Source organism: Saccoglossus kowalevskii, chromosome 13 (genome assembly GCF_978046115.1).
Source record: "Saccoglossus kowalevskii chromosome 13, keSacKowa6.1, whole genome shotgun sequence".
NCBI classification, from domain to species: domain Eukaryota; kingdom Metazoa; phylum Hemichordata; class Enteropneusta; family Harrimaniidae; genus Saccoglossus; species Saccoglossus kowalevskii.
The window spans coordinates 23,835,367-23,847,774 of NC_140653.1; the positions used below are offsets into that span (position 1 = coordinate 23,835,367).

The 12,408-nt window shown below is 35.6% G+C and overlaps 1 protein-coding gene across 2 annotated transcripts in view; it reads right to left on the reverse strand.

The window, feature by feature from the left end:
* Positions 1 to 2,250: 2,250 nt before the first annotated feature.
* The window catches only part of LOC100377658 (centlein-like), a 73,383-nt gene continuing 63,225 nt past the window's right edge, over positions 2,251 to 12,408 (reverse strand). For both annotated transcript variants that reach the window (XM_085507097.1, XM_085507098.1), the window contains 12 exons: positions 12,085 to 12,256; positions 11,807 to 11,915; positions 10,571 to 10,663; positions 9,781 to 9,914; positions 9,338 to 9,469; positions 7,558 to 7,734; positions 7,016 to 7,113; positions 6,599 to 6,707; positions 5,730 to 5,885; positions 4,672 to 4,857; positions 4,133 to 4,336; positions 2,251 to 3,730 (listed from right to left, as the gene is read on the reverse strand). In XM_085507097.1, coding sequence (XP_085363223.1) covers positions 3,557 to 3,730; positions 4,133 to 4,336; positions 4,672 to 4,857; positions 5,730 to 5,885; positions 6,599 to 6,707; positions 7,016 to 7,113; positions 7,558 to 7,734; positions 9,338 to 9,469; positions 9,781 to 9,914; positions 10,571 to 10,663; positions 11,807 to 11,915; positions 12,085 to 12,256 — 1,744 coding nt within the window. In that variant the 3' untranslated portion in view covers positions 2,251 to 3,556. The remainder of the gene's footprint in view (positions 3,731 to 4,132; positions 4,337 to 4,671; positions 4,858 to 5,729; positions 5,886 to 6,598; positions 6,708 to 7,015; positions 7,114 to 7,557; positions 7,735 to 9,337; positions 9,470 to 9,780; positions 9,915 to 10,570; positions 10,664 to 11,806; positions 11,916 to 12,084; positions 12,257 to 12,408) is intronic.

Consider the following 12,408-nt stretch of genomic DNA (forward strand, 5'->3'; position numbering starts at 1 on the left):
CTCATTGAGCAAGTCCGGTCATAGAAATGCAGGGAGCCCTCCCTCAAACTAGCTACACTGCAGTTGAATTTTGGACTATTAGCTCATTGAGCAAGTCCGGTCATAGAAATGCAGGGAGCCCTCCCTCAAACTAGCTACACTGCAGTTGAATTTTAGACTATTAGCTCATTGAGCAAGTCCGGTCATAGAAATGCAGGGAGCCCTCCCTCAAACTAGCTACACTGCAGTTGAATTTTAGACTATTAGCTCATTGAGCAAGTCCGGTCATAGAAATGCAGGGAGCCCTCCCTCAAACTAGCTACACTGCAGTTGAATTTTAGACTATTAGCTCATTGAGCAAGTCCGGTCATAGAAATGCAGGGAGCCCTCCCTCAAACTAGCTACACTGCAGTTGAATTTTAGACTATTAACTCATTGAGCAAGTCCAGTCATAGAAATGCAGGGAGCCCTCCCTCAAACTATCTACACTGCAGTTGAATTTTGGACTATTAGCTCATTGAGCAAATCCGGTCATAGAAATGCAGGGAGCCCTCCCTCAAACTAGCTACACTGCAGTTGAATTTTGGACTATTAGCTCATTGAGCAAGTCCGGTCATAGAAATGCAGGGAGCCCTCCCTCAAACTAGCTACACTGCAGTTGAATTTTGGACTATTAGCTCATTGAGCAAGTCCGGTCATAGAAATGCAGGGAGCCCTCCCTCAAACTAGCTACACTGCAGTTGAATTTTAGACTATTAGCTCATTGAGCAAGTCCGGTCATAGAAATGCAGGGAGCCCTCCCTCAAACTAGCTACACTGCAGTTGAATTTTAGACTATTAGCTCATTGAGCAAGTCCGGTCATAGAAATGCAGGGAGCCCTCCCTCAAACTAGCTACACTGCAGTTGAATTTTAGACTATTAGCTCATTGAGCAAGTCCGGTCACAGAAATGCAGGGAGCCCTCCCTCAAACTAGCTACACTGCAGTTGAATTTTAGACTATTAGCTCATTGAGCAAGTCCGGTCATAGAAATACAGGGAGCCCTCCCTCAAACTAGCTACACTGCAGTTGAATTTTAGACTATTAACTCATTGAGCAAGTCCGGTCATAGAAATGCAGGGAGCCCTCCCTCAAACTAGCTACACTGCAGTTGAATTTTAGACTATTAGCTCATTGAGCAAGTCCGGTCATAGAAATGCAGGGAGCCCTCCCTCAAACTAGCTACACTGCAGTTGAATTTTAGACTATTAGCTCATTGAGCAAGTCCGGTCACAGAAATGCAGGGAGCCCTCCCTCAAACTAGCTACACTGCAGTTGAATTTTAGACTATTAGCTCATTGAGCAAGTCCGGTCATAGAAATACAGGGAGCCCTCCCTCAAACTAGCTACACTGCAGTTGAATTTTAGACTATTAGCTCATTGAGCAAGTCCGGTCATAGAAATACAGGGAGCCCTCCCTCAAACTAGCTACACTGCAGTTGAATTTTAGACTATTAACTCATTGAGCAAGTCCGGTCATAGAAATGCAGGGAGCCCTCCCTCAAACTAGCTACACTGCAGTTGAATTTTAGACTATTAACTCATTGAGCAAGTCCGGTCATAGAAATGCAGGGAGCCCTCCCTCAAACTAGCTACACTGCAGTTGAATTTTGGACTATTAGCTCATTGAGCAAGTCCGGTCATAGAAATGCAGGGAGCCCTCCCTCAAACTAGCTACACTGCAGTTGAATTTTAGACTATTAGCTCATTGAGCAAGTCCGGTCATAGAAATGCAGGGAGCCCTCCCTCAAACTAGCTACACTGCAGTTGAATTTTGGACTATTAGCTCATTGAGCAAGTCCGGTCATAGAAATACAGGGAGCCCTCCCTCAAACTAGCTACACTGCAGTTGAATTTTAGACTATTAACTCATTGAGCAAGTCCGGTCATAGAAATGCAGGGAGCCCTCCCTCAAACTAGCTACACTGCAGTTGAATTTTAGACTATTACCTCATTGAGCAAGTCCGGTCATAGAAATGCAGGGAGCCCTCCCTCAAACTAGCTACACTGCAGTTGAATTTTAGACTATTAGCTCATTGAGCAAGTCCGGTCATAGAAATACAGGGCACCCTCGAACAAACTAGGTTTTTGGGTTTATTGAGTCACATTTTATATTTGGGTACAAAAATACAGAACCCTCTCCTGAAAGCGCTCAGCTTTTTTTCTTCAGGATCGGAAACGTGACGGTGAACCAAATTCAGAAGTTAAAGATCACATAATAAAAGTTTAGAATTTCGCGTATGTCACATGCTTTATTAAATTACATTGTTATAACATCACATAATACAAAAACTTGAAAAAAATGTGCATAGAAAAATATAGATGAGAAAATATTCCGACACAGTGGACGGCCACGATCCTTGTGGTATCAGAATGAATACAAACCAATATTTGACAGAATCTACATTTCATTACTTTGATTTTATTTATGAATTTATAAATTGATAAAACCATTTATTAAAACCATTAAAATGAAACAGGGTTATTAGGTAAATGTTGTATTTAAGCTATGCATTTATTGCATGAAGCAAGTTTTGATAAAGATGGCATTGGACTTTATCATAAGCAAGGCCCGACGTTTTTTTATTCCTTGTTTCTAGAGTTTTAATAAGGACATTTTTTTGAGGAGGGCGGGAAAAAAAAAAAAATTAATTCTTTTTTCCATTAGATTTGTGTGATTCTCAAAGAATTGTAAATGAAATCATTGATCGGAAGGATGAAATAAAATTTTATTCCATGTATAACCTTGTTTCTCATCTGCGTGAGACTTCGGTACTTTGATCATGATACTTCCACCGTGGCACAAAAATGCAACTTGGGTTTGTTATACGGTGGGCGGGGAAAAAAAGGAAGATAAAAATAAGTTTTTTTTAGAAATTTTTTGCACTTATGAGAAATTACGCCGAAATAATTTTTTTTTTTTCATTTTCGGCTCCTGTTTATTTGGCGGGTTCGCGAAACAAGGGATAATAAAAGTCTGGCCCAATGAATATAAAATATTCAGCAATTACAATATCTTTTTTGAATGTTTGTACCGAAGCAATGTTATTTCACTTGCATGCAGGTTGCCAATAAAAATCCAAATTTATTATAATAATTTACAAATATTTACAATATTTAAATTAAAAAAAAAATTATGTAAATTAAAAACAAAATTCAACTCTTTGGTTGAAGAATGGTATAGACACAGCACTTTAGACAGGTTTCTCATACTGACAAACAGGATTTGTTTTATCAGTTTTGTTTTTATGCCATAGAGGGCAGTCTGTCAAAGAAAATCTTTTATGACAGCATGTTATTATTTCCTGATAAAATCATTCCATTATACTCAAAAATGAAAATTATAGAAATTTACAATAATTTTTACATAAATAGACTAAATAACATTTTCATTCAGTTTCACCTCCCATATAACACCTAATAGAAGAAATCAAAAAAATATTTTAAATGTTTAATTCATTTTTCACTTATTTAAAAAAAAAAAATCTCTTAGTACTGTATTCTAATCTTAACCTGTTAGATTATCAACAGATTTGCATTATTTTAATGGTTGTGATAATTCTACTTTAGATAACAGTTGATCTCTTTCGCTGACTTTCTCCATCAAAACTTCCATCAGCTGTTTGGCAAATGGGACTTTAGAGCTGAGAACCGCTTGCCATCTTCTGTGCCATTCGCTGTCTCTACGATGATCATCCAGTCCTTCCGCGGCCTGCAAATAACCATATTGTTGTAAGTATACAAGAAAGAAATTTAGATGCACAAGAAAAATGTGTTCTCCAGTGTGCTACTCTTTACCGGTATATTCAGCAGTTATAGAGGGCGCTGTAACGAAGCTGGAGCTCAACATTTGTATGAAAATCACACTTTCATCACACCACAAGCTATGGTCGAACATGCACCTCACCAGGAAAAGACTTTCAAGTCTTTCAAAGACTCAATTTGTCATTATTATCAATACATAGAGTATAAAAATACAACATTGCCAAATAAGATGAAGTGACATGAATTTGTGTGAGTCACTGTATCGAGTACTCGGGTCAAATTCACTGCTACAGACTATTGTGTAATTTTCTTCAATTTTTTTGAAAATTTTCTTCAATTTACAACTTACCATTTCTTCGTCAAACGTTCCATCAGTTGAATTCATAAAATCTTCTATGTCTGTTTCGCTCATATTCAGAATAGACGAGGCCAATGAATGCGCTTTACTCATCGAAACACCGGTTGTTAAACCGTTCTTTAATTTCGACTTTTTGGCTTGTTTCACTAGATCTCTTGCGTCATGGACTTGGTTCAACAGTTCACTTGCTAAAAACTAAAAAAAATATCCTGTATTATTAAAAACAAATTAGGAATGAGTTTTTTTGTCTAAATAAATCAATGATTTCAATATCAGTTTGTGCTACCAACTGGAATATAGAAGATATTAGTAAATGTACTGAACCATACTACTGTTTAATTAGAAGCTGCATCCCTAATGGAAGTCACACCCATTTTTTTTTTTAACAATTGAAAACCAAAAATTCATCATTTCTCATATGTGTAGATGCCCTAATAGAAACCGTATCTCCTCTGTTGCAATATACAATTTTAATAGAAGCCGCAAATTATAATACAGATTTTACACTACTTCAATTTACATTTACTCACTTTAACAAACTGGTTGAGTTCCTGTATTCTGGCGTGAGATTTTTTCAGTTTTCCTTTAATAGTTTCAATAGTCGATTCACTACGGCTAGCTAAACCATGTAATTGTTGTGCAGCAGCTGTCTCCAGTTCTACTGCCGTATTCTCCGCTTCGGTTTTCCGGTTCTGTGCAGATATCAGCTGTTTGGTCTGAAATGAAGCACATGCAAAAAACATTAAAATTAAGTCATTATTTTCAGTGATGGGTTTGTAGACCTTACTGTAAAACTATTGTCAATTCCAGTCATGCAAGTACAATTCATCAGTAATGCAATTTGATGTCTTTAGAATATCAAGTACATGCATTACACTCAAATTATAACAACTTTTATTGATGGTTCTGAATAATTTAGATACATAATATAATTAAATATTATTTATTACATAACCATCAGAACATGCATGTATTTGTTGACGTTAGTAAATGTCATTTCAACAAACGTGAAATCACAAAGATTCACCTGTAAGTGATGCAGAATACGTTTTTCAAATATTACCTACAATTCACATATATGCATTATTAATTATTATACATCGTAACACAATAAGTTACAGCATGTCGTAATTTTGCGGTATTTTACGAGGTATTTTCATCCTACCATATTAGGAGATGCGAATTCCCCAAATATGGAACAATTAAGCGCATAAGTATCCTCTAATAATTAAAACAAACATGGCAGCCCCCAGGGTTTGATCTGACCCCATACAAAGAAGTCGCTAAATCTGTTCTAAACTTTTTTTGATTTCGACATTCCCATGATGTATCTTTGAGAGGAAAAGATATATAATAATAAGGTTATTACAAGTGTACCGCAAAGTATGCACTCAGACAGTACCCTGCGCGTCGGCCGATACTTCAGCTGTACTGGCTTTATGCATACTTTGCGGTATCCTCAAAATAACCTTAAACATTTCAAACCACAAGTGAAGCATTGGAAATGACTACAAAGCAAATTAAATCGTATGGGTTGTAAAATACTGAAATTCAAATTTTACATAAAAAACTACAAAAGACCTGTTACCTTCTTTTCTAGTTCTGTATTTGCTTTAAAGTACAGCTCCTCATACTGGTGTTTTTCAGTGGTCAGTGCCGTTACTCGTTTTTTCAACGATTCAACGTAAGATTTCTTTTGATCTGTTCCACCAGACATTGATTTGATTTTATCTTCCAAGTTTTTCTGTCATTAGAAAAAAAAGTAACACATATTATAAAAATCATTCTGCATTAAATATTTCACATACTGTAGAATACTTTATTTTCGCTATTTTTGCTGAAGGGATGATTCGGTGAAAATAAAATCCAGCGAATTTTATTTTTTTTCTTATATTTCACATTAAACTGGTCAAAGATCAGTGAAAATAAATTCCATACAAAACGTCCAAAATACCTTTTCAGCGAAAATAAAGTATTCCACAGTATTTGTAAATGGTTGGGAGTTAGTACTTATGTATAGTTCAAATTAGAACTATTTTCTTTCAGGTCACATTTCTAAATCTTGTCACTAATCTCGATTGTTGTTATCTTTTTCAAACAGTCTTATTTTATATTTAAACCTCGAGTGACAAACTCAGTAAAAATTTGCTGGAAACATCATTTCATTTTTGAATATTTTTTAGCCATGATGTCACTAATTGTTTTATTTGCAAAATTTTGGAACAAAAACAACATGTGGAATCGTTAAACAAATGCAACTGGAGTCAATAGTTCCAAAAACAGTGGTATGAGTCAATGACCTTTCCAAGTTCAATCCCACAAAAGAATTGACCATTTGAGTTCACAAAATATGGAAAAATTTGTACCATGCCATTATCAAACTCATAGCAGACTTTATATTTCATAAAGATTAGTCGAGTGAGTACACTGACTTCTGATCTCCATCATGCTACTTACAATTGTTTCTGCGTTGGTTTTCTTATCCTCTTGTACTGCTTTGACTTTACTTCTCAAATCTTCAATCAAAGTTCTTTTTTGTGTAATATCACGCTCTAATTTATTGATTCTAAAAAGAAGACAAATATATAAAAATAAAAATCCCATTGTAATAATGAACGATTCCAGAGAAGACATCTCATCATTTGAGATCGCATCAGTAACCCTTGTTTCCTTGGTGCAATTCGACTGAGTACTGGATGCATCGGTGTGTACACTAAAGAAATAGTTTGTGAGCACTTCAAGCTTCTTTTTATTTTACTGAATGATAAGTTCAAAAACATTTTGCAAAAGTTTTCCTCAGTAAACACACCTCAGGTTTAATTTCTGCTGACACAAAATTTCTAAATACCATATACATGTAAACTTTAGACTTACTTTTCCTGTAACGTTTTGATCTGTTCAGAATGACTCTCATTTTCACTTTTAAATGTTTTAATGACACTAGCTTGTTTGGAAATTTCAGTTGTGGAATTCTGTGATAAAAAAAAATATAGAAAAGTTTAGCAACAACAAAATATGTTCAATTGTTTTCAAGAATAGACCAGCGAGCCTTTTTTTTTCCATCTTTTTTTCGCTAAAATATTTATTAACAGGCATATATCGGTACATGACAGGTGTTATCAATTTGTCAACAGAGGGCGCTGTGCAGTGGTGAAATAAATCAAAAAAAAGATCAACCTGTACTTTTGGTTGTGTGCACACTGACCAAAACATAGATTTTTAGATCAAAACACTTGAGCATAAATTCAATTTCATAATTTTTAAAAATAAAGCTTGACACTTATTGCACAGCATGCTTTCGAATTTCATGTAAACAAACAATGCTTTCTACATACATGTCGAACATGATATTTGGTGTTATTTAATATAAGATAAATCATCAAAATAATTTGAACCATTTTTGATCATCAACTCACCTTCAGTTTGCTTTCCAGTTGTTTCCATTCAGACTCTGTTCGTTTATTTCCGTTCCCAGATGTTGGTAATTTTCCGTACATGATCTCAGCATCTTGTAATGTCTGTATCTTGGTTTCCAACTGTCTTTCCAATGTCTCCTTAGCTGCCTGGCTGTTATCAAGTTCTTGAGTTAATTTCTGATAAGAAAAATTTGCATAAATGAGATACTGTAAAATGGTTAATTATTCACTGGGTTTTAATTTGGCTTATTTCGCTGACTGGAAAATGCGCTAAATTAAAACCCAGTGAATATGTAAAATTTAGCATAAAATATATTATCTAAATGATAAAACCGTGAATTTAAAACCCACTGAATATGCCTGAAATGGTAAATCAGTGATATTTAAACCCAGTGAAAATTAGTCATTTTACAGTATAATGAAGAACTCACAAAAGTGTTCTCAATACATTCAGGCAGCCAATGCATTGCTTTTGATTCATATTCGCTGAATTTTATTTTCACTGAATCATTTCCTTCAGCAAAAATTAATATCAAGTGAAAATTAAGTATTCTACAGTATCTGGTAAGATGAAAACAACAAATGTGCAAAATAGTGCCATCAAAATACACAAATCTAATAGAAAACCACTCAATGTTCCTGGTAAATACAAATGTAATCTACATTATGGTTTTTAAGAAATTAAAAAATATAAATAAAATTTAAATTGATAAATCTACAATTCCATTAGATGAACAATTCTGAGAACGACTACTTTGAGGTATCTGTTTGGAAAATATTAATCTGGAAAACTGTTTTACCGCAAAATAGTGACTCATAAAAGTTACGTTCTCACACGTCTGTTTTTGTTGTTGTGCAAATATTAAATAATCTGCTGAATTGTCTGCTTGTGTTCTCACACCGGTGTTTTTGCGCCCTTGAGGAATCATATCACAGAAAGATCAATAGACCACTTTCCTGGAAGTAGCGAGACTGGGGTACAAAAATACTCCTGCTTTGTCATGGCGGAAAATACCAACATGTCAGTTTGTTGATAGACGACAGAAGGGAATTTTATTTTTGTGACGTCGATTGGTATACCAAGAATCACAATATCACGCGTGCAAGTTTACTTTAAACCCCAAAACGGCATGTACATGCATGCGAAGCGCTGTATCTTTGACTTCCGGGAAAGTCATCTATAAACAAATGGAAAGGTCAATCGACAAAATGGTGTCCCCTCTGGTAAATGCATTTGCTTTGTTTCTGTTTTTCCGTGTGTTTTTCCGCTTGAGAAGAAGACAACGACGAACGATTTATTGAGATTTCGAAAGCAGGAAATCACCTACTTGTTAGGTCGAACAAGATCGAGAAATGATCGGTTCATGTTCATACTATTTGCGTGTATGAATAACGCGACAATATACATGTGTACTCAACAACCCAAGTGACTCGACAACACGAAAATAACTGGTGGGAAGAAATAGTGTTACGAACATTGGATAACAGATTAGCTAGAGATTTGGCCGTCGTATTGTGTTCACACGGCACATTGCGTTGTACAAGATCCAGTGTGACAACAGCGTTTAGGATCTGGTCCACCCCTTTTACGACGGTGTAAAAACGCCGACACCACAATGGCGTATTCTGTTCACACACACATTTTAACAACGTTCTCAAATAAAAGATGTTGTGACAACTGCTTATTTCGTCCAGAGAACACTACTATAGTCTAATATTTGAATGGAATTGTTTACCACAAACAACACTCATATTCAATGTCAGCAGTCAGCATACCTACCTGAATGGTTTGTTTACTGATCTTAAGTCTTTGATTAGACACGCTCAGATCCGACTGTAGATGCTCCTTACTTTCCTTCTCGTCATTCAAACTTTTTTGTAGCAAGGCCTTAGAATCCCTCAGTACTGTCACCTGAAAATATAAAGAATTTTCAGTCATTATATTGGTTGTTTTTATTTTCTGGTATAATTTTTCTTTCATTCAAATAGAATAAAATAAAACAAGAATACACATGCTGCCTTGCATGATGGGTGTTTCCCTCAAAGGCTAGGCCCACTGCCGAAACAGTGGATTGGTGTCAGGAAGGGCATCCGGCCAATTATCTCATGCTCCAAAAAAACCTTAAATTGCCACTAGTTTAAGGTAAATCCGGCCACCCTCGTCTTCGGGGACCAAATCGGATTTAAAACTCTGGACTACTACTACTACTAAGAATACTGTACCTGTTGTTGGAGACTGCCAAGTCTTTGTTTCAAACTACTCATACTTGGACTTTCCAGTCGATGTGATCTATTGAGTGATTTTCCCAGTTTTGCCAATCCCATGTGAGGTGATGTGGCAATGTCTCGTCTTCTAACTGCAATAGACATAAACTCTAGTAAATATAATATAGTATAAAACTCCTTGATTTTTTGAAAGACAAATTTCTAAGAATTATGATTGTGAACTTCAAGAACAGTGAATTTTTCACTAGGATCTTGAAGACACAAAGTCACCGACCTTTTTTCTCACAAACACAATCAACTTACAAAAGCACAACAAACAATTTATAAATGAGTGAATTAAAATGTAAATTTCATTGTACTACAAAAAACAATAAATTATACAAGATATTTATTTGCCTATGATTTATTCTGAGAGTTTTTTATCAATCCCTTCCACAAGAAGATAAGTAAGATAATACAAAATTATTTTCAATATTTGTGGAATGTTGGTAAGTTAGTACAGTAATAGGGTTCATCGGCTTCTTAGGCAGACATACAGTTTATATTAAAGTCTGTGCATCTGTAAAAGCATGTTCACTAATAGTATGTTATTATTTTATCGTAGATAAACTTTTACAGTAAAGGGCGGCAGTCGTCACGCCGCGTCCTGTTCGATATGGGACTCATAGCAACGTATACAACGCATGTAAAATACATTGTTTATTTTACATGAAATTCAAACACGCGCTGAGCGACGACCACTGCACTTTAAATGGTAGATACAAATGCATAGGAAATACTGCCTTACCGATAGTAGTATCTATTGTTGTATTATTGGTGTAATCGGTCACACTGTTGTCACCAACGCCAATCACAGTTAAATGATTACATGGTTTCGGAGCTGTGAAATGAACAACACATGGTGTATATGGTGAGTACAGGTATGAATTCCAAGATGTCGTCCAAGAGCCACAGGAAAGATTGATTTTTTTATGGAGCTGTGTTTTAACCTTCAATAAATAATACTAATATCTATCAAAAGTATGTATACTTGTGTGGATGATATCATGGTGTGTGGTCGCAATAGATGATTTCATTGATCGTCTTAGTTCAAATTACTTTCTAATAATGCCAGATTTGGTTATCATGTAAAACTATATGTACTATATGACATAATGACACAGGGTGGAACACGCTGTGAAACCACCTTTCCTAACTACCAGTCAATGTCACCTTTGCAAATTATGTACACTGTGGATTTTGAAACACCAACTGTATTGGAAATCTCTGTTAATGACTTCCCGTTCATAAAATTCTCATACTTTTCTCACTAAACTCCCTGCCAACCCTTTTTGAATATGGTAGCAGCAAGCAAACTTGAGACATATCATATAAGCTGTTTGCATGTGTGGATGGTGTTGTCCATTTCTGCCACACCAAGTCTACAATCAGGACAATGTTTATAAATTTACTAGTAAAGTTAAAAACTAATTGTACTGTGTTGACACATGTGCCACACAGCCGGCTTGACTAATTTGGTAAACAATCCCTATCAGTGATTTGAATTGGTCCTGTGTTCATACATGTATAAAGACTAAACTGAGCTGGCGTTGTTTTTGGCTGCCATGTTCCTTTAAAATACTTGCAATGAATGGAACTCCAGAGCGAGGCTGACATTGAGGGCGCTCTGGCTTATCTTGTTCACATATGTTTCAACGCCAGCCTCCAAACCAGCTTTTTGGCACACATGTGAACACGGTATTACAGAAGTTTATGAACATTTGAGACAACATTTGAGTTAAAATGTGTACAACATAACATGTATTTTCAACATAAAACCTACTACTTTATTTTCGCTTGGAATTAATTTTCACCATTTTCGCTGAAATATACTGAATATACCATTTTTCCTATATTTCACATTCAACTCTGTGAAAATAAATTCTATACTAAACACCGAAAACGTCTTTTCAGCGAAAATTAATTCCAGCTAAAATAAAATATTCTACAGTATGCTATATACCCTGATGTAAAAATACAATACCTTCATCATCAGTCTGCACACCAATGTTACTCCATTTCAATTTTCGCTCGGATTCATTCACCTCATATCTCTTTGCGAGTCGTTTGATGTGACCATGAATTGAAGCCGCCTAGAACAAGACACAACAGTAGGTTACACCAGTCAGCTCTTAATACTTGACCAAACACTATTTAAAAGTCAAAAAAACATCTTGCGGCTCTCGTTGTCAATGAGATCTCGGCGGCCATTTTGTATCTTTGAAGGTCGATAGAGGAATGGATGAATGAATTGCAGCTCACCTGTCTTTTAGATGGTTTAGTTATGCTGCGTGGAGAAATTGATTTGCCGCTACTATCATGCCGTCTTCTTCTTCTTCTCAATGATCTGTCTAGTGTTCTACATGTTAAATCAGGTGATGTAGCCGTTCTCACTATTCTATCTCCCAAGCTATCCCCGGTCTCCTCACCACCGCTAGAGTATGAAATAATACAAGTAAGTGAGTGAGTTATACTGATCAACTTACCTCACCTCTGCTGTATGCATTGAAAAATATCAAAAGACAAAAACCATTGTCAAAATAAAGCCCTAACCAACTTTTAATTTATAAGTGAAAACAACTATTT